Consider the following 23659-nt stretch of genomic DNA (forward strand, 5'->3'; position numbering starts at 1 on the left):
GAAGAGATACATTCAAATGTAAAATACTGTTTTCCAGAAATGTTTCCAAAAGGTACAGTTGCTTCTTTTTTTTTTCACATCTAAAATAGATGCAAAATAAGAACAAGATGTATTTGCAAAGGTAACCCCTAGTCCGCCAAAGAAAATGCTAGTCATGTTTCTTAGTGGAAGTAGCGCCCCCTAGTGGGTAGCGTTGCAATAATATTAACTAATTTTTTTCATATAAATTTTCATCGAAGTGAAATTCACATAATTATATTAAAGTGTGCAATTCAATGGCATTTAGTGTCCTCACAATGTTGTGCAACCACCAGCTATCTCTAGTTTCAAGACCTTTACATCGTCTCAGAAAACATCTCATTACTGGTAAGTAATCAATCACTCCCTATTCTGCTTTCAGCATCCCCTAGTAATCTCTAACCTGCTTTGTGTCTCTGGATTTGCTTATTCTGGATATGTCTGATGAAGAAATCATGCAATACCTTTTATTCTGGCCTCTTACATTTAGCATGATGTTATTGAGGTCAATCCAAGTTATAATATGTATCAGTACTTCATTCTTTTTTATTGTTGAATAATATTTCATTGTATGTATACTCTACAGCTTGTTTATCTATTCATCCAATGACGGGCACTTGAGTTGTTTCCACCCTTTTGCTGTAATGAGTAATTCTAAGAATTTATGTACAAATTTCTGTGTATGCTTATTTTTTCACTTCTCTCGGTTGTATACCTTAAGAGTGGAATTGCTGGGTCATACGTTAGTTCTGTGTTTAACTTTTTGAGAAACTACCAAAAAAAGCCAACCAAGACACATCAGAATACGGCTTCCAAAAATATTGGCTGGTATTATAAGAGAATGGTTTTTAGTATTGGAAAAAAATGGCAATAGTTATAAACTCACTCAGTTCCTTCTAATAATGCAATCTTTTATAGGAAGCCTTTTGAGAACTTAGCATGGGGTGATTATTCCTCTTATCCCCTAAAGATTGGCTTCAATAACATACTATAAGATTTATCAATTAAAAATGTGTGATGTATATACGCAGAAAAAACAGACAAAATAAATCAATGAAGATGTATTTTGAATGACATGATCAATAAATTTGATCTATTAAACATATATAAAACATTATAATAACTTAATAATACATTTTATTTTCAACTACGTATGAAACTTAGGTTTGTGGAGCTGCTGAACTACAAAATAGTTCCCTCCCCTAAAATTAAAGGGTTAAAATTATGCAGAGTATATTAACTGAACAGAGGGAAAATAAATTAGAAGTAAAACAAAAATATCTAGAAAATTCCTTTAAAAAACCCCTCAAGGGCAGCCCCGGTGGCGCAGCGGTTTAGCGCCGCCTGCAGCCCAGGGTGTGATCCTGGAGACCCTGGATCAAGTCCTACCTCAGGCTCCCTGCATGGAGCCTGCTTCTCTCTCTGCCTGTGTCTCTGCCTCCCTCTCTCAATGTGTCTCTATGAATACATAAATAAAATCTTTAAAAAAAAAAAACCCTCAAATGTTTGGGAATTAAGCAGTACTTTCCTAAATTTCTAATAAAATAAGAAGAAATAAATAGAAACCTGAAAACATTTTTTTAAACTGAATGGTAACAAAATAAAAAATAACAAAATTTATGGAATGTTATTAAAGCCATGCTTAGAGAGAAATTTATAGCCTAGCCTAAGTGCATTTACTAAAGAAAGGGTAAAGGCTGAAACATTTTTATAATAATGTACAAAATAATTGTTAATTAGAACCAACGAAATAGAAGGAAAGAAATGATAAATATAGAAGCAACCAAAATTAATAATGAAATAGGGAAGGACATACTATAGAGAAGATTAAAAAAGCCAATAGTTGGTTCTTAATATATAATAATTAATATAATATATTATTAATATAATTACTATCAGGGAAAATGGTCTTAACTACAGCCCTTTTAAAAATAATATAAAGCAATAACTTTAAAAAATAATATAAAGTTATAAGTAACTTCATGTGAATAATATATAATATATATTTTTAAATAATGTAATATAAATATATTATAAAGTTATAAGTAACTTTATGTGAATAAAATAATATAAAGTCATAAGTAACTTTATGTGAATATATAATATAAATAAAGATATATATTTTATGTGAATAAACTTGAAATCTTATGTGAAATGTTAAATCATTAGAAAAAATAGATTTATGGCAAGTGAAATGAGAAGAAACAGCAAAGCGAACAGTCCTCTACTTATTAAGGATAAATGATAAAAAATTGAAACAAAAAGCAAACCAGACTCAGAAGTCTTCATAAGTCATCTAAATAATTAAGGACAAATTAACAGCAGTCTTATTTAATCTCTAACAGAACAAAATAAAAGAAAACAGAGACCCTTTCCCAACTTGTTTTAAGAGCATACCATAACCTTATGATCCAAATCTAGCAGGCACATTAAAAGAAAGGAATATTGTGAGCCAAGCTGTTTCACAGATGTAGATGTGAGAACATGAAACAAAATATTGGAGAATTAAATATTGCAATATAATGAAATTGCTAGTGAAAATGACCGAATTGGATTCAATTCCAGGAGAATAATTAGGGTTGACATTCTAAAAGTAATCAATACTATTTACCGTAACACCAAAATAAAGAATCATAATGATATTATTATCTAAATAAGGCACAATAAAAATTTAATAAGTTCAGTGTGCATGAATGATTTTGAAAAAACTTAGATTAGGGATTGCCATAATTCTCTTTAAGATGATAATGAGTATCTATTTTAGAAACCTACACCAAACATTCTTTATCATAGTAGGATTGGAAAAGAAGAAATCAATGAATAGAAAACTGAAAAACTGTAGACAAAAATCAATAAACCAAAAGTTGGTGTTTTGAATACATTAACAAAATTGAAGAACCCCTAGATAAACTAATCAATAAAAAGATAAATTACAAATTTTCAATACCAGAAGGGAAAAACAGATATGAATAGAGATGCCACAGATATTGAAAGCATAATAATGGAATGACATGAACCATTTATGGTGTAAATTCAGTAATTTGGGTGAACAAATTCTCTAGACAAATGCAACTTACCAAAACAAAAAAAAAGGAAAAATCATAATAGCCCTATATCTATTAAAGGAACAAATCTCTTTAATTAAAAACTTCCCCACAAAGAAGAATCAAGTTCCTTACAGTTTTACTCATGAATTCTATAAATATATTGGGGAGAAAATAATTCCACTATTACAGAAATTCTTTCAGGAATAGACCATTTCTAACTTGTTTTATGAAGCCAGCATTATCCTGATACCAAAAGCTGACAAATTACCCAGGGGGAAAAAAAAACATTAAAAATAGAAAGAAACAGTAAAACACGAGAGAAAGATTCAGAAATTTCAACACATAACCCTCAGGAATTCTAGATGGAGAAAATAGAAGAATATAGGATGAGGAAATACTTGTTTGCTGAAAGCTGAGAGCTTTCTTGAAATTTTCTTAATTACAGATATTAATAAATATGTCAATCCTCCAATTACATTAGCATACATTCTGAGGCTGATTAATAAAAGCAATTTCATAACTAGTCTCAAAAAAATTGAAAAACACCAGAATAATTATAATCTAAAGTATTCCGTTAAAAATACAGCTGCAGGCACCTGGATGGTTCAGTAAATTAACGTTAGACTCAGATTTTGGCTCAGATCATGGTCTCAGGGTCATGATCATCAGGCTCTGCACTCAGTGGGGAATCTGCTTGGGATTCTCTCCCTCTGCCCCTCCCCCCCGTCTCTCTTCACTCTCTAAAATAAATAAATCTTTTTTTAAAAATATGGTTGAAATAAAGCCATCTTCAGAAAGAGAGGAGTAGAGTCAGTTTGCTAACCACAGACTTTCCTAATAGAATTCCTCATATATTTCAAGAAGGAAATAGGGAGCGCTTGGGTGCTGCAGTCCGTTAAGCGACCTACTCTTGGTTTCGGCTCAGTTCTGATCTCAGGGTGGTGAGACTAAGCCCCACATTGGCCTCTGCACTCAGGCTGGAGTCTGCTTTCAACTCTCTCTCTCTTCCTGTGCCCCACCCCCTCTTAAATAAATAAATCTTTTTTAAAAAGAAAAGGAAATAGAACACAAAATGAAGAAGTAGACAGAAGAAACATATTTTAGATTAATTAACACGTGAGTAGGTCTAAGCACTGACTATACAAATGCACAAGAATACTATTTTTAAATTCTACTCTGTCTGACATCCAATGAATTAAGTAATATTAGACAAAAATCACATAAAAGTGGGCAGTAATATGTGTCAAATCTAGGAACTTCATTGTTCCAGATAAGAGTACAACTGCTGATTTTATTTCACTAATTAAGTATGTATGTTAAAATTTAAAAGCAATCACTTATTGAAAAAAGAGAAAAGGAAGGGAAGAAGGAGGAAGATGTGTAGCTTCTGAACCAGTACAGATGTGGAAGAGTAGAAAAAACATGACAAAATTAATTTGAAAGAGGACAAAAAAAGGAAGGAAGAAAAGAGAAAAACTTGACAAATAAAAAGCACAGAATAGATAATAAAAATAAAATCAAATATATCTCTGTATAAAATAAATACAAGTAGATTAGCATAGGCTATTAACAGAAAATTTAGATTGGTCTTTTTATCTATGTATATTCTTTTTAAAAATATATACCAAAAGATAAGAACACAGACATCTTTAAAAATAAAGAGATGGGGAAACAAGGTCTCTGTGAAATACCAGCAAAAAAAAAAAAAAAAAAAATCAGTGTAGTCCTCTTACTATTAAATTAAGTAGGGACAGATGTATCTAATTTCACTGCCATTCTACTGCTTAGGAGCAATCAATCATTCCTCATTGCCAACAGAATAAATCTCAGGCTGTTTAGCATGACATACAAGGTTCTTCACCTCTGGCTATAACCTTCTTTTAGACAGCTAATTTCATCTTTGATGTCTCAGAGCCTATCAAAAAGTTAATGTGTAGTAGACACTTAAATATTTATTTAGTTCAGATGACACGAAAAATAAAACCATTATCGATGCAATCATTGTAACATTTACTTGCATGATGTCCTCTTCACCTTTCTCATAGGTATTTTTTCTTAAAAAGAAAAGAAGAGAGGAGAAACATATCTAACATATTGACAACTAAGCAAAATTTCTTTTCTTATGCCTTTTCCTTCCCCCTCCCTTCACTCTTGCTGTAGATATTAACAGCAAGACCTTTTTTCAGAGGATGGTTTATAAAACATTCCATTTTTATACTCCCCTTGCTTCCTCTACTTCCTCCAGTTGTTCTTCCCTCGCTTTCCTTCCCCTTTGCCTTTTCATCCCCCCTCATAATCTCTCCCCACTGCTCTTTGTAAATTGATCTGTATTATACAGAACTCGGGAGAACATGTGATTATGAGAGATGCCCCAGAACAGAGAAGTAGAGAATGGAAGCCTCTCCGGTTTAGATTTGTGACTTGATCATGACAACTTGAATGTGTGTTTTATGTGGAATATCATATTGGAAGCCTTACTTTATATGCGATGCATTATATAATGAAACTCTGAAACGGGAAAGGGTCATTCTCTCTTCTCTGTAGAATATTTTTTCCCATTGGGTGAAGAGACCCTAATGCAATGACTTTCAACCCTTAGTATGAATCAGCATCAACGGTAAGCCTTTAAAAAGAAATTATATGCTTAAGTCTCTAAGAGAGATGAGTTCAATTGGTCTGGTCTTGGTCCATGCACTGGCATTTTTAATAAAGCTTCTCAGGTAATTCTAAAATGCAATCAGAATTGAGAAACATTTCACAAACTACTCATAATTAAGTAGAAAAACCAGATCTTTCTCATTTGGGAATTTTGTTAATGTGGTACGAAGAGCTGAAATCTAAGCTCACTTAGAATTTTTGCCAAAGAAATTGTAGGAATGAATATAGTGATACTCTATGGATTTTTTTATAGTGATAGCAAATTATTAGGAGTTTAAGTGCACAGAGCCATTGTCTACAGAACGTAATTAACAAGAGATTGGGTGAACAGAAAAGAAACAAGAAAATTATCTTGAATGAAAAACAAGAGCCCAAGGAAGGAATGGAAAAGTATATAGAAAAGTAGATCAAAGATACATAGGGAAGAAACTGAAGCGAAAAGAAGAACAAAACAGTAGGTAGACGAGAAGGAGAAAGGATGCACAACTTAAAATGTTAGTCAATTTTTTTATTAATTTTTGTAACTTTCCAGTACTCTACCCAATACCATATCTAGATTTTTGGCCAATATTAAAACTAGATATCCAATACACTCTTCTTGATTGATTTCCATTCCATGAAAAAATTTAAAGATGAATTATTATATTTAATGTGTATTCTTTACATTTATATTTGTCTGATAGATCATTTTTACATGATAGAAATTTACCTTTAAGTGGCAATTCAAAGATAGAAACAAAGACAGAACAATAAATACAAAACAAAAGCAAAACCTTTATTCTTTTGGCTTGATTGTAATGTGGCTTACCGTTCTTTATGGTAATAGCATTTTCCTGCATGCATTTCACCAACACACTACAAGTCAATAGCTTTAGTATAAAGAATCTACATTTAATGTTGCTTGTGAAAGAAAAACAAAATGTTTTGCTGTAACTGGTAATATAATTTCACTACCTGGCTTTGTGAGAGAGAAAAAAAAAAAACACAACCACTTGGGTCCCCTATCATAACTGATACAGTTCTAATGCTGTACGGGTCAGTAAGAGTAAGATCTATCTGGGTAAACAAACACTGGAAAAGACTGACGATTTACTGAATCAAAAGACTAGGTGGAAACATCTGATCCAAGCAATGCCAAGAATATCAACTGATCTTTCCTTAAGCCTCTCTCGATGATAAGGCATTACTATTTGAAAGCAAATAAACGCTGGACTCAGTCTGAGATTTGTTTTCACATTGAGATGTGTGCAAAGGTTACAGTACTAATAAAAAAGCAGAAACCTACACTGCATCTTAGTCTTTGTTTCTTATTTTGTGAAGTGCTGTAATTTAAAAGTGCTAGGAACAGAAACTAACAATAGTGACTGTGACATCAACCTGAAGATACTTTTTAATTTCTCATTTTATGTACAAAAGGCTGAAAAATAAAATAAAATGAACTTTTTACAGTATTTATATTTTCTTAGAAAACTCTAACCATATAGTTTCAACAGATTTAAGCAGCTTGCAACATGTTCGTACAGTCGGGCTTTTTACCACAGAGTGTTCAGTTAAGATTGGAAGAATAAAAAGCAAGAAGCTCTTCATTGTTTGCTGCAACCTATTGCTTAATGACACGAAGAATGAGGTCTTGGTCGAACAATTTGCTTCACTTTACCACTGACATATGGCTTCCCATATTCGACTTCTGAACAGTGGAAGGAATAAGGTACAGCAGCATAGGCAAGATAAACATGCAGCAGTGACAGCTTCAAACTATAATGGAACCAATTACATCATATTACCTGTTGAAAGCTTGCAAACTATACTTACTGTGGTACATATTTGATGCAATAAATACTGTGCTTAAGTCATCATTTTTGTTTGCTCAAACATGCACCACTGGGTAAAATTACTATTTACAAAGCAGACTTTTATTGTTTAAATTGACATATACTATGTCAACCTTACCAAGAGCAGAAGATGGCTAAACAATACTGCAGGAAAAAAGCAGAATCAACTTTATAAAGTGGTGGGGGGTGCTTTTTGGTCAATTCAGGTTCTTAAAAGGATCGATAGGATATTTTTAGTTTATGCCAAAGGACACTTATCAAAAATGGTATAGTCATGCTGCCAGGACTCGAGTGACTATGTGATGGTGTGTGTGTGTGTCTTTCTGTGTGTATACATATATATGTATATACACGCACATATACATATATACATATGTACATGTACATATAATGGATCATGTAAAAATAAAACAAGTCTTCAACGCTTGTGAATTCCATGGAACATTTACAGGCACATTAAAATTTTTCTGGATGAGATACCTTAAAAACATGAATAGCTATTTAAGCACCTCAAAAATCTAAAAACATCCTGAAACAAGAAGTAAACTCTTTCCTTTTGTGTTGTGATTTTTTTTCACGTGTGAATGAGAAGTGCAGCATGCCTTCATTTAAAATATATCCAGTTATACAATAGAGAAATGTAGAATCCCCTACCTTTAATCCCTCTCCCCAAACATAAACCCATTTACAAAAATAGTCACATATAATAGTAAACAACCTGTGAATTAAAAAAAAAAAAAGGTGATAAATTCACAGCATACGTTTTGTAAAAATGTGGCAGGTGTGGCAGTTAAATCATAAACAGTGGTGACAATTACTATCATCAAGTGTCACGTGTTGAATTTACATAAAAATTTAACTTCCCTCCCCCCTTTAAAGTGGTTCCTATAGTCTGAGTAGCCATTACATCTCTGCTCTTCAGCAGTGTCAGCTGGTTGTGAACACAGAAACCTCCTGTCAATGCTGTTTTTCTGGTTTATAGGGTCCCAGTTGGCTGACCAGAGGTCTCTGTCTTGTTATAGGCACTGACCTTAAGTATACATTTGTAAAAGCAGTTTGGCATAGACCTCCTGTGGGAGTCCTGTTGACACCAATCCATCACCATCACAGGCTGTAAACAATTGATCACAAAATGGAATATTCTTTGTCCCTTTTTACTTTTTACTTTCCCTGATATCTTTCCCTTTGTCTTCCTTTTCTGATTTGTCTTTTTCAAATTTTTCTTTTTCTGGTTTGGTCACACTATCATACGAAGGTGGAGAAGTGGTGGAAGGTGTCACATCGGTTTTCTCTGGTGTCGAATTCTCATTCAGTTTGTCAATGAGGATATCTTCTTTGATAGGTGTTCCATCCCCTTCTTTGCCTTTGTCTTTCTTATAGATACATGAAACCTTTTTAACTTTCTGCTTCAAGAGGTAGCGTCTATAAGCCCTCTGGATAACGATAGCAGACACCTCCTCTTGTTTGCGTTTCAGAGTGGTTGTGATGGGTTCATAGGAGACTTTGGAGGGGTTCGATGCCATGAATCGCTCCTCCATCTGTATTCTAAGGGCATCCATCTCTCCACTCTCACCCAAAACACGCTTTGTAAAGGCAAATAAAATGTCGAGGCAGTGGATCCGGTCCCCACTGACCATGGGCAGGTCCATGGCAATGAGCTGGACTTTGTTTGGTTTCGCTATGAGAAGAGGAGGATCCAGGGCAGCTGCAAAATCAGAGAGCTTGGAGAACTCTATAAACTGGGTGGCATCAGGATCAAACTTCTCCCAGACTTCATAGAACATCTCAAAGTCATCCTCGCTCAGGGGCTCTGCACTCTCCTCAGTGGCAACACTGAAGTTCTCCAGGATGACAGCGATGTACATGTTCACCACAACCAGAAAGGAGATGATGATGTAACTGACAAAAAAGAAAATCCCCACAGATGGGTTCCCACAGTCTCCCTTAACTGAGCTTCCAGGGTGATCTTTTTCAGGATCACAGTCTGGAGGTCCACTATTAAGAATAGGTGCTAGCAATCCGTCCCAGCCAGCCGAGGTGGTAATTTGGAACAAGCAGATCATGCTGTTGCCAAAGGTCTCAAAGTTGAACATGTCATCAATTCCAACTTCCCTCTTGACATAGGCAAAGTTGGACATTCCAAAGATGGCGTAGATGAACATGACCAGGAAGAGCAGGAGGCCGATGTTAAACAAGGCAGGGAGGGACATCATCAGAGCAAAGAGCAGTGTGCGGATCCCCTTCGCCCCTTTGATCAGACGCAAGATTCGACCGATCCTGGCGAGCCGGATCACTCGGAACAGGGTGGGGGACACAAAGTATTTTTCTATCAGCTCAGCCAGAAACATGCCTATGGAAAAGCAAGAAACAAAAACAAAAATAGTGTTATATGTAATAGCAGTGAATGAAAATTTGCATGGATTAGATGGTAATTAGTTTTACAAACTATGTACATAAGAATTAAGTACACACACACACACACACACACAGTCTGCAGTATTCGTTTAGTAAAATGAAACTGGTATGTTTGGTGTTATAACATTAACCTCGCTACACTAACTGAAGATTTTAATGGTCATTTTTCCTAGTTCAAGACAACCATCCGTTGAAAGAAAGACTCAACCACTGAAGGCCTAAAGATGTCACAAAGTATATGGCAGCCAAGCAAAGGAGTGGATTTGTAGTTCCAAAATACTAGATCTAGTATTGGCATAAGAACAAATGGACAAGGTTTGTGATTTTGGATCAGAATATAAGAATTCTTATCCTGAGATGGTTGTGATCCATTTTATTTGGAAGGTGGCAAGACTGATGGACAGGAGAGAATCCAGGCTTTGGAGACAGACATACTTGGGACTGAATCCTCTCTCTTTTTTTCACATCCCAAAATGGTGATAGTAACTACATTTGTCGTTGTTTTTGTTAAACTTAGCACTTACTAAGCCTTTTCTTTGTTGTAGGCATGCTGCTAACTGCATCTACGTACATAATCTCATTTAATTCTTGCAGTAACACTTTACAGAAATATTCCCTGGAAAGCTAAGGATGGGAGAGGTAACTTGGCATAGGTCACAGAACTGGTAAGTAATGAAAATAGGAAATGTCTGTGTGACTCCCGAGTCTCACCTCTTAATCAGTTTATGGCCACCTCATAGCACTGTTGTGAGGCTCAGACAGAAAGGCTTATGGTCTTAGTGTTCTAGTCCACCAGAGAACGAGTATAAATAGTGGAATACTATTTTTCCCTCTGTGTATGTTCTCTTTTCTCAAATAGGCAGACCTTTGTCTTAAATCTCTTATATTTATTGCCGGCACCTACATCTAACCACTTAATATGTATTAATGATAATGGGTCTATTTTAGTTCTTTGAACAAAATGTCTACTCTTGGAAAAAGAACATTACAAACCATCTGAATCCAAAGGTAAGATGAAGCTTACATGTGTGTGAATATATGTAAACACACATATAAACTATTCCAACTATCAGTAGCTTACTTATGGACTATTTGATTACTTCTAATAATTTTTATGTATATGTGTGTGTGAATTATTGATTCAAAGCAGTACTTGTCTACACCACAGGAGTGTAAGTGTAAGAGTATTATGCCAAACTGCAGTTACTGTCTTCTGAAATGAGACAAGATGATAAATGAAAGCTGAAAAGTATAAATTCTTTTTTACACAGCATTTCTTGCACAGCATGCAACAAGAAAAATGACAAACTGAAGAATGGACTATTAGACTTTTATCTGACAATTTGGGATGAAAGAGAAAGGTTAGTAAGAAACACTGGCCAAGTTTTAAACAAAGTTTTACTATCTTCCTTAACTGAGTAAAAGCACCTCTTCTTACCTACGATAGAGAGAATGACCACCACAAAATCAAAAATATTCCATCCAATGGTGAAATAGTAATAACGAAGGGAGATTAATTTCAGCACACATTCTCCAGTGAACAGAACAATAAACACCAGATTAATCCAGTACAGAATGTTTGTCATCTCCTGACTCTGGTCATCAGTTTCCACCATCATGGTGACCATGTTGAGGCAGATGAGGATCATGATACTGATATCAAAGACTTGTTTGGTTACAAAATCAAAGACCATTCCTTGGAATTTATTCTGGAACAAAGAATATGTAAAATTTACTTAGAAACATTAAAAAATAAAATTTGACTTATCTGGTTATAACATAGCAATATGAAAATGTAGCTTTTATAAAAACACACGTTTATTTTAATACTTGGAAGAACATTTTGCATACTGGCATATGCAACTTTTAAAAAATTAATTATGTATAAACTGTTCACGATATCAGATTTTATAACCTGGCTTTAAGAACCACTTATTGTGTTCCCAGTGCCAATAATATCAGCACATGTATGATGGACAGTCAGCCAATATTTGCCACTATCACAAATCTTTGTTATCCTATGAATTGGAGGTGGGTATCAAAGTAAACTTCGAAGAACTAATAAATACTTCTCCAGCTTTTTCTCTCATGTTTATTTTTTTCCGGTTTCTGCTTTTATAGTCTTTCCCCAAAAGCAGAGCACCTTAAGTTTCATCTGGGAAGATGTTTTTAAAAAAATGTAGTTCAAGGAAAAGGACATATGTGGAACACCTGATGAAATCCAATTTGGCCCTGTATTTTATTTAAATGCTCTTGTACCAAAGGTTAATTTCCTAGCTTTGATTACTGATCTATGGTGATGCCAGATTTTGAAATAAGGAAGTACTGGGTGAAATTATATGGGGTAACTCTTCTCTAAGAATATAATAATCTTTAAAAAAAGTTACAGTCCACAATCAGACTTTCAACCTTTGCCCTATTCAGTTTGGACCTTATTTCCAAGCATTAATAGGTTTAATGCATCATTTATGAAATTAAGTCCTCACCTTACCAGTTCTGCTCATTTGGACCCTGTTTTATATCGTTTTGCTTATACCTGCTTGGTATTTCAGGCTTTCTAGGGCTCAAGGCTTGAATTAACTTCCACTAGACTGTTCTCTACTGTCTTACTATGATCTGTTACCAATACACTTCATAGCCTGCTTTCCCAGATCCTGACATGTTTATCCATCTGGATTCTCTGTACTAATGTTCTGATCTCTGCCGGTTGAGAGACATCCGTTACTTCCTATGGGAAATTCTTGGACATCAAACACCACTTGTTTATTTTATTTTTCTCTTTTCTCCGAGTAGGTATCTGGCTTGCTGAACTGGACTTCTATTGCTTCAGCTGAGTCTGTCCTTTCAGAGCCCTCTTCAACTTGATAAATGTGTCTAATTCCAGTTCCAAACCCTTCTTCCTTAGTTCTTATTTACTGTGGCTTACCTTTCCAAGTTTGGTTATATTTCTTCTTTTCCCACCCTTCTGATATTTTCTATCCCTCTTAATAAAGTTTGCAGATTCTACTATATCATCTTATCTTGTCTCCTTGTACTAAAACAGTGTGTTTAGTCACTCCTTCTCTGGTGACTTTGAATTCAATTTTAAGTTTTAAGCACTCTGTGTCCTCAGAAAACTTTATGCTTATATTTGTCATAAATTGATGACACCATATTGCAAATGGTTTGCTCTTATTTATTTGATTTTAGTTTTTTTCTCCTAGTCATTTGGAGGCTCTTCAAGGACAGAGAAGTGTCATTTTTTCCCATAGATATAGCACCTAGAGTGTAGTAGTTTCAAAATTGCTTAAAATTAGAAGCTTTTAAAAAATATATTTTATTTATTTATTCATGAGAGACACACACACACACAGAGAGAGAGGCAGAGACAGGCAGAGGGAGCCCGTGGGGAGCCTGATCTAGGACTCCATCCCAGGACCCTGGGACCATGACCTGAGCAAAAGGCAGATGCTCAACCACTGAGCCACCCAGGCGACCCTAAAATCAGAAGCTTTTATCAATAAAAAGCTTTTTATATTTTCTGCCCATGTAGTTTTCCAGTGGGTCACTTTGATGTGTAACTCCAATCCCCAGTCACTAAGTGCTATCATCCAATTTAAATCCCAGGATGTAGTATATACTGGAGGAAGCTATAAAACCCTAGCAGCCTTGTTCACCAAAGATATTTATGTTCTCTCATTTAATCTTGGCCCTTGATGATGAGGAGGAATCCTTTATCCCTCCCTTACTCCAGGATAGTTTCAAACTTCTCAGATATATTATATCCTTTTCTCTCTATTCTCTTTTGAGAGCATCAAAATCAGTGTAAAGAAACTCTTCTACTTCCTTTTGCATTTCATATTATCTTGACTTTTCATACATATCCTTTTATATATTACTCCATCTTCATTAGAGGATTCAGTCCCTCTTACTTCTAAATCTAACCTAGACCATTCTATTCTTGAGCCACATCCTATGTGACTTTATTCTATAATTCCTTCTCTTCACATTCTTCTCCAGAACTCCAACTTTGCTTCACACCTGACCTCTCTTAATCTTAAGAAACTTAATTTTGCTACTTCTAAATATTCATTCTTCCCCTGTCTCCTTTTGATTGCCAGATTCTGCAACCTAGCATCTCCAATTTTTTTCTCCATGCATGTCCCTTCTTCATACCCTGCATGACACTAGTCATCCAGTGTGTGTATGGCAGAAACTCATAAGTTCTCTTTGTTGGTTCCTTCTTTGTTTCCCATATTCAATTAAGAGACAAACTTTAACTTCACTCCAGTAACAGCTCACAAACCCATACACTTTAATTCATCTCCACGCCACTCTGGTTCAGACTACCTCTCATCTCTGAAACAGCTCCAACACCAGTCTACAAAGCATACACATCGCCCCTATCAATACTGGTTGAGTGATTTTTACAAAACTGAAAATGACCAGGTCCCCTTCAATGGTTTCCCATTGCTCTAAGAATAAAGACAACTTTTGAACATGGTCTACAAAGCTGAGAAAAACCTGGCCCATCCTAACGTCTTCATTCTCAACACATCCCAATGAGTCCCCACTCTCTGTACTTCAGCCTCACTGGCCTTTCTACCTCAGGGCCTTCACATGTGCACTGCCCTTCTCCTAAAGGGTTCTACTCTTCCTGCCAACAATTCCCTGCAGCAACCAAGCAGCTATTGTCAAATATACAACTGAAATAGCCATAAAACTTCATGAAGAGAATGAGGTTATCAGATTTAGAAGCAAAATGTTAGGGGATAATAGGAAATATTTTTAAACCAGAAAAAAAAAAAAACCTGTGACTTGTTTCATTAAAGATTCCACTTAGTCAGCAGAGCTGGATAGAAAATGGGGCATATCTGAGATGTACCGATTATTCCAACTGGTTCCCACTGCACTCTGTGAACATTCAATATTTCCATACAGTCTATATATGGGTATGTTTTCTTCTCTACATTATTAGAAGCTCCTCAATGACATCAATCCTATGTAATACTATTGACATATAAGTCTGAAATTTTTTATTTACATATATTTTATATGTTTATATATAATACCTTTAATATATATTTTGTGCATATTATATATATGTGACACATATACTTAGGCTAAGATAAAAATTCTGTTTTGTAGATTCATAAAAATACTAGTATCTGGCCATTTGGACTGTGCAAATGATAAATAACATAGATCTTTCTGGGAATTGAAAACAGGTTATTCTTACAGCAGGTCGAGGTATGGGTTTTTGTGGTTTCTTTGAACCCAGTTTTTTCATTGCATTGTAGTATTTCTTCTGCTCTTCTGTCATAAAAATGTCTTGACCTCCAAAGTAAAAAAATAAAAGCAAAACTTGTTAAAATTATGTTCTTTTCTAACTATAAAATCCACCTCAGTATTTGTGTGGAAATTGGCTTCCATGTGCTATTCTAATATTGTCAATATCTGTATTTACAGAAATAGATGGATATATTCAATCCATAAGTTATTCTGTATTAATAAATCATATTTCTATACTAAAATATCCATACATGCTATCTGAACTAGCAATTGCTTAAAAATGTATAATAGATTAAATAAATCAGAATTCTCAAAATAATTCAGAATTTTATATTCCCTTTTTTTGCTGATTACATTTTGGAAACAAAAGAACCAGTGTGAGGTGCTTAGTTCACATTTTAGAATAAAGATAAAGTTTTAGTATACTTATCTTCTTTTTCTGTTGGTTGAAGTTATCTATGATGACACCAATGAAAAGATTCAGGGTAAAGAATGAACCAAAAATAATAAAGATGACAAAATAAAGGTACATGTACAGATTGTCTTCATACTTGGGTTGTAATTCTACCTATAAAATATTAAAGAATGATAACTATTAGAACTACTACTTGTTTTATAAAGAGGACATCAGATAATTTTCAATTCTCAAAGCATGTCTCAATTGCTGGGAATGAAAAAAAGATCAAGCATTAGACAGAGTTTATGAGACATCAAATCTAACATGCTCACTTTAGAGTACTGCAAGACAGTTCACTGACTAAGTGAAACAACTCATAGAAAAGTCTAGATAACGAATTAATTTCACCCCATAAATCTCCACATTATGAATGCACCTTCCCTTATAGGCAGTCTCCCAATCTGGCATGAAAGTGAAGATTTCCCCTTCTTGCCAAAGAGATGTTTGAGTTACACTATTTTGTGTTAAAATCTTTAAGATGTATTCTCTCTGATTCAGTTTTTTCATCTGTAAAACGGAAATAAGAGAACCTTAACCTCATAGGGTTGTTGAAAAGGTTAAATATATTGATATATGAGAAATGCTTAAAGAAACAATGCCTGACCCATCATAATTGAGTATAAATGTTTGATTTCTATTATACATTTTTTTCATAGGCTAGAATTCTCATTGTAGGTGTGGATATGGGTACATCTGTAGGATCATGCCTTTCTGAAAACGAATCCACAGATTCATCTTACTCAGGAGGCTTTAGGCACAGTTTCTACAACAATGATGCCCTGTCCTGTCCTGTCCAGCACACTTTTGGTCAAAAAAAAAAAAAAAAAAAAAGAGTGATGGTGTGAGCTTTGGCCGTTATGTATAGCTTAGGTCTCACAGGATATTGTTCTAACCAACTCAGTTAACCAGTCACAGGAGATAATGGATACAGGTAATGACCCATTGTGTCATAAAATCGATTTAGAGAGTAATTGCCAACATGATATTTTTTTCTAATGAAACAGTAAAATGGAAAATATTACAAATATTGTAAAAGTACCTACTCTTTGATGAGATTTTTATTTCATTTATGTGTATGTATAGTGAACAGTGATATAAAATATTTTTAAACATTTTAAATTAAATACAATACATACAGAAAAGTGCATAATATGTAAGTGTAAAATGTATTCAACTGAAACATTCAATTATTTGTCCATTTCTACAACTTTTGAGTTGTTTCCAGTATTTTACTAGTTCAAAAAGTTACATTCATTCTTGTACATTAGATTCTGCTATGCATGTGCACAAGTTTTTATAGGATATATTGTTAAAAATGAAATTGTAGGGTAAAAGAATATCATGAATTTTATTGAATAATGTGATAATGCCCAACTTTTTAAAAGAAATATTTATCCATATTTTCCTGTCAGCATTGCATAAGAGTTCTTATTGCTTTTTATCCTTGACAATACTTAGTATTGTCATGCTTTTTAATATTGCCAAAGAGGCAAATGTATAGTTAATATCACATTTTGGTTTAAATTTGCACTTCTCTGATAATTACTGAGAGTAAGAGCAAGCATTACTTTTTGTAATTTTTAGTGTCTACTTGTATTTCATCATTTGTAAAGTGCTTGAACACTGGGGAGTCACATAACAGATACTGTCCACTAAGTTACTAAGGAGGATACTGAAAGAAAGTTGCATATCAGGTTGTTGCTAAGGAAAGTAGGAAGAATTCTAAATGAATTCATCAAGACAGGTAGGAAACCTGTAATAACAGAAGAAAGTGGTTATGAGCCCATTGCTTGTGGTGAGTTCAAAAATGGGTACTATCACTTAACACATTGATCCTCTTTGCTTCAGTAGTGAAATGCAGTTAATATCAACTACACAATAACACTGTTATTTAAGGTTAAGTGGGATATAATAAAGCCCTTTGCAGAGTGATTAGTAATATGTAGAAAGTTATTATTATTGCTCAAAAAAGCATATAACTGGGATTCCTGATAGTACTCACAAGAGATACAGTGCAGGGCTTTTAGTTTTCATGCTCTCTCTCTATTTAACAAAGTAAAAACAACAACAACAACAACAACAACTCAGGAATTTTTTCTCAGTTACCACCCAGTTATTGGTGCTAGGAAAACAACAATTTAAATTTAATTACTATGCTCTGACAAATTACCAGAATCCAATCTCCTTTTTACCAAAATGTGATTTCCTCCCCCATTGTTAAATATTAGTGAAAATTGTACAAAATTTTCAAAAGTGCTGAGGTGTGTAAGGCAGACTGTGAAGGTCTCTTCCTTCTATCACAAAATCTCACTCCTCAGAGAGAAACACTGTAAAGTTTTTGTTTGCTTTCTGTTTGTTTTTCTGTCATTAGTCGGATTCTTACTATTAAAGGGAAGATAAAAAGATGGAAGAAATCTGTGACAGATGAAGAAAGTGCATGTTGAGGGCTTGTAACACACAAATGGCAAAAATTATCAGAGCCAAAAATAAAACGCTTCATTTTGCAAAATCAACAATTTTTAAGTGGCAGGTGCCATGCTAGATACCAGAAAAGTTGTGTTAGAAGATTTACAGTGAGTAGAGAAAAATACTCAAGTCAAATTTTGGAAGAAATAATGCAAGGTAGAGTATTTTATTTTGGTAATATGGATGTTTTCTATAAATTGGCCCATTGTTTTATTTATTAGTAAATTACAACACTGTGGAAATAGTCATTGGATCAAATCAATCTTCCCTCTAAACAACTTACATTTCGTGAATCAACAGCTGCATACATGATGTCCATCCATCCCTTAAATGTGGCCTGTAAAAAAGGCATACCATTTAATTTTCCCCCCACAAATTATAATCTTAGAAAAGACATTAAGTATCAGATGACCAATTCAATCATTCAAAAACACGTATATAAAAGTTTGGAGTTAGTATTTAAAGTCTGGGCAAAGTTTTTCAATGCATGGAAAATATTTCAATTTTATATTCTTCTATAAATCTATAATTAAATTATGATAGATTATAACAATAAGCTATGATAAAAACAGTTATCAACAATTTTTGACTGATATACCCATAGGAATATAACATGAAATTTGATAAAATAGCTCCATGTATATAGTACTAGCATCAGCCAAATTGAAAAATATGCTGCATTGTTTGATCTTAATGCTTTCCATTCTACTTATTCTTTTTAAATGGTATTATCACCAATCACTAATCATGATGATTTGTTCTTGAAAAATCTCCATATTGTTGATTATACTATTTTGAGGCAACTATTCCATAAGATGAAGTAGTTGCATAATCTGAAAACAAACATATTCAACTGCAACTTACTCTTAAATATTTGTGGTTTTTATGCAGACACAGCACACCTCAAAACAAGTTTTACACATTTGTTTTCAGTTCCTTAGGGCCACAGGATCTTTCCCCCCTATATCCATGCAGTATTGGGTATCATGTAGGTGGATCATCTCAGGGAGTGGTTAGTTGAGAAGTTGAATGGATTTTTATGAATTTTTAACAGACATAATAGACTTGATAGAAGATTTTTATTTCCAGGAGAGCAATCTCCCTATCTGAAGGGGTCAAGCAGTTGGCAGGAATGGCGGGAATCAGAATAAGTGTCTGTGCAACAGATGTAAAGGTGGGGAGTTTGGTTATGGTGGTGGTGAAAGTTGGGTGGATGAAGATTTGATGAGGGTTCGATGCTATCTGGTAGCTGAGGAGTGCAGAAATTGATTCCTCCCCCTACCCACACACTTCTCCAACCCCACCCTAGTGCCAGTGCCTCTATGTTGTTCAGAATAGGGATGGGGTAAGAGAGTGGGAACTATACAGGAATCTCAGTAACAAAGGACTGGTGCTGGGGTAGCTAATGCATAGTGTGAAGAACCATGAACTTTGTAGACCTGTCCAGTTACCAGCATGATGCAGAAAAGGCAGTCCAGCAATGATGAGAAAGAGAGAAAGAGTCTAGGCAGGTGGACTTGAGGAAGTATGTACTTGAAAATACTAAGAGAGAAGATTTCAGATTCATGTTAATAATACATCACAGAGAATAATAAAGTGGTTACTTACTACTTGAAGCAGAGAAAGATATCCAAGTCCTACATTATCAAAGTTTACTTTCACATTTTTCCACCTGGCAGTTTGATTGCTCTCTATGAGGGCTTTACATTCGCTGTAGTTGTTGACCACACTTACATCAAACATTTCTCCAGTGGTGTAGTTAATACAATGGTAAAACTTGCCAGCGAAAAGATTTACTCCCATGATGCTGAATATTAGCCAAAAGATAAGACAAACCAGGAGCACATTCATTATGGATGGAATGGCTCCTAGAAGAGCATTGACAACAACCTGGCATAGAAGTGACAAGGGAAAAAGAACAATAGTCAAACAATAGAAATATATCTGTCCCTAAAGTTAAATATTGGGCAGAAGCTAGTATCCGGTAGCTCCAATAAAAAATTTTACAATTACAAGTTCAGAATGGTATAAAATATATTTTATATTGTAGAACACTTTCTCAAGAAGTAAGAACATACACAGCACATTTTCATCAAAGAATGGAACTAATTATAAATGCACGTCGTGACATGGCAATAGAAGCAGTGTCAGCATGTGAATATCACAGTTTCTAAGAATTTGCAAACCATTAAAATTTATTATGCAAAACCTGAAGGTAAAAGAGAATAATACTTCAGGGTCAATTTCCAGGGCAAAAGAGAACACTATTAATAATTATTCTGAGAGGGATCCCTGGGTGGCGCAGCGGTTTGGCGCCTGCCTTTGGCCCAGGGCGCGATCCTGGAGACCCCGGATCGAATCCCACATCAGGCTCCCGGTGCATGGAGCCTGCTTCTCCCTCTGCCTATGTCTCTGCCTCTCTCTCTCTCTCTCTCTGTGACTATCATAAATAAATAAAAATTAAAAAAAAAATTAAAAAAAAATTATTCTGAGAAAGCAAGTATCAGCCAGGACCATCCTAAGCAGTGTGGTCTAGGGTCACCTTAAGCATGATAAGTCGGGAGCAGAAAGATCAGAGCATGGAATTTGAACATGTAACAAGGAGAGAATGGTTTGGAAGTCAGGAACTCCATGTTCCAGTTTCCATCACAAATTAGCTGTGCGCCTTTGGGCAAGTTATTTCATTCTTCTGATCCTCCTTTGGGGAATCCCTTTCAGAAGAATATTTTCATAAAGCATTGCAATTTGAGCCCAAGGTTTTGACTTAATGGATTTGTTACTTGCAGCTTTCTCAATTAACTAGGGCTTTCAGAAAACATTTTTCAGCACTTTTTAAAATTACCCCTCAAGGAAATATTTAGCTAAAAATCTTGTTCTGTGAAGTGCACCTAACCTACAATCAGAAATAAACTATTAATGAACAGGCATGTAAAATATAAGAAATACATGCATCAATCTTCCTCAAATCCTTTATGGGATAAAAAGTACATACAAACATATACGTACATACACACATATAAACATATGAGTAACGATATCTTACAACAACAATACCAAAGGGTACTAGGCAAAAGGTACAACTCATTTACAAATTGGCACCTGGAAGATAATATTTTTAAGTATTTTTAAATGAAAGTAACTTTTAAAGAACTTATTACACTGTTACTATGAGAACTTCAACTCTGATAATTCAGAGGTACTTGTAGACTTGAAAGTTTATTTTTAAGTTCCCTACAAAGAATGCTCTGCCAATGAGAGGAGATTCTGGTTAACAGAGTTAAAAAAAAAAACAAAAACAAAAACTGGATAGCAAAGAATAAAACATGTGTTTTCTAAGATTGCGAGATGTATGGAAGGAATTCTAGGAATTTAGGTTCCTAGTCCTTATCTATGCAAATCTGATACAGAAAATATGAGAATTATTCTATTGTGAAAGTTTCATTGCCCTTCTAAAATTAAAACTACTACCGCAAAAACAGCTATTTAAATTGGCAAAGTGAAAAGAATTTAACCGCTAATGATCCCTTTCTTTGTAGCCATGAGCACACACACCTACACACATCATTGATTTCTGGTTTCTGTTTGCACCATTCAGAGAAGGTCCCCAAGTAACTATTTTCCAATTATCAGAAAAAGCATAATTTTCTAAAAGTTTCTTTTAGAATAGCTAAATCCACAGAGACAGGATGTCATCATTTCCTCTGTGCTGAGGTTGTGTGGTTTTGTGCCCCAGGGGATGACAAACAGCAGCACAAATTCCTCCTGGTTCCTTTGCACCACCTTCTGAGTATTAGATTTCCACAGCTGACCTACTTTTTAGCCACCTCAGCCTGTGTTTGAAAGCTAAAGGGCCAGATTCCGGTTTAAAAGTCTCAAACACATCATATGGAGCAATGAAGAAATGATGAGGAGTTCTTCAGGGTTTTAAATTACAGTGGGTGGAATTTCCCGCACATTTACAAATGGAATGAACATAACTAATTTTGACTCACATCGGAAGTCTATGCAACATGATAGAGATTTCCCACAGAGTGAAAAATCTACTTAGAAGCAATCTAATTGTTTCTAATTAGAAGCAATCACTTAGGCACTCTATTCTGAGTGTCTCCAACCGTGTGTCACCTTTACGGATGTCTGACAAATATTGATTGATCGGTTATGTCAGTATGAATGTATAAGATATAAATTCTCCATGGATTTCGAATTTCTGAGGTACAAAATGTCAATCTGTTCTGTTCTAATTCCAGTAAATTCTAAGGCATGCAGTCTTACCCTCATTCCTTCAAACCGGGATAGGGCTCTCAATGGCCTCAGAGCTCTGAGTGTCCTGAGGGATTTGATGGCGCCAAGTTCTGAGTAACCCAAGGCGTTTGCAGTCAAGCTAACCAATGAGACCTATACAGAGAAAGCAACACAATTTTCTCATTTACAGACAAAAATGCTTACCCTGTTCAACCTCGCTCTGTGCAATAAACCAGTAGTTCTCAACTTTTAGTGAGTATCAAAATCACCTGGGGGGTTTGTTGAAAACCCAGATTACTGGCAGAGTCTGGTTCAGATTTGGAGCAGGGCCTGAGAATCTGCATTTTGTCAAGTTCCCAGGTAAGGCTAAAGGTACTGGTCTGTGAACCAATTTGAGAACCACTACCATAAACCTAGGAGGAGGAAGCTATACATGTTTTCTTTTCAAGATTCTTGACAAGAACAGGTTTGTTTGTTGTTGTTGTTGTTTTTATAAATTAAATGTAAAACAAGAAAAGGAATGCCATTGGAATGCAATCTTCATCTACAGATCTGTAAACCTTTATCGTCTCTCATATTATTTAGCAGACCTGAAAGGGAGATGATTAAAACTTAGTGCACAGGTGAACTAAGCAAACCACTGGCAAATCTGAACACAAACACATCTAGAAAGATCTAGGCCTCTGACTAGTGGCTTTGTCTTTCTGTCAGCTTTAGTATGAGGGCATCAAACCATGAACTAGGTCAAATAGGTCAAAACCTCCCACTCCCCCCAAAAAAAGAAAAATTGCGATTTTAGTATGACTAATTAGAAATTGCCAGAACAATGTTTTCGGTCATTTCTACAGAGGACTAATATAGTTAATAGAAGCTCTAAAACCTCAACTGTAAAGGAAAAGAACTGTCATAGGTAGCACAGTAATGTCTGATTTCCTCTGAAAATACATAGAAAACTCTTTAAAACTACATAATCTAAGAAAAAGTATTTTGTCCTTGAGGACATTTGAATTTCAAAAGCAATAAATAAAAGTAGATGTGTAACATAGCTTTTATGAGAATGGTGTTAATGGATATTGAAAAATATTTTTAAGAAAAATAAAGCACAGAAAATTTTTACAACAAAACTTATTCAAACTAATCTTGCACATGTAATGTGAAATAGAAAAAAAAAACCCTAAATTTGGCAGAAAAAAAAAAATGAGCTACAAAAATTTATCTTAAGTGGTTTATATTTTTTTCCTAAAATCTAAACT

General features: G+C 34.7%; 1 protein-coding gene across 2 annotated transcripts in view; it reads right to left on the bottom strand.

Annotated features, from left to right (window-relative positions):
- Positions 1-6216: 6216 nt before the first annotated feature.
- SCN2A (sodium voltage-gated channel alpha subunit 2) overlaps positions 6217-23659 on the bottom strand; it is a 135434-nt gene continuing 117991 nt past the window's right edge. For both annotated transcript variants that reach the window (XM_077883435.1, XM_077883436.1), the window contains exons 21-27: positions 22437-22559; positions 19773-20054; positions 18448-18501; positions 15672-15809; positions 15189-15293; positions 11409-11679; positions 6217-9905 (exon numbers count right to left, since the gene is read on the bottom strand). In XM_077883435.1, coding sequence (XP_077739561.1) covers positions 8710-9905; positions 11409-11679; positions 15189-15293; positions 15672-15809; positions 18448-18501; positions 19773-20054; positions 22437-22559 — 2169 coding nt within the window. In that variant the 3' untranslated portion in view covers positions 6217-8709. The remainder of the gene's footprint in view (positions 9906-11408; positions 11680-15188; positions 15294-15671; positions 15810-18447; positions 18502-19772; positions 20055-22436; positions 22560-23659) is intronic.

The sequence above is a fragment of the Canis aureus genome, chromosome 34 (genome assembly GCF_053574225.1).
Source record: "Canis aureus isolate CA01 chromosome 34, VMU_Caureus_v.1.0, whole genome shotgun sequence".
In the NCBI taxonomy this organism is placed as follows: domain Eukaryota; kingdom Metazoa; phylum Chordata; class Mammalia; order Carnivora; family Canidae; genus Canis; species Canis aureus.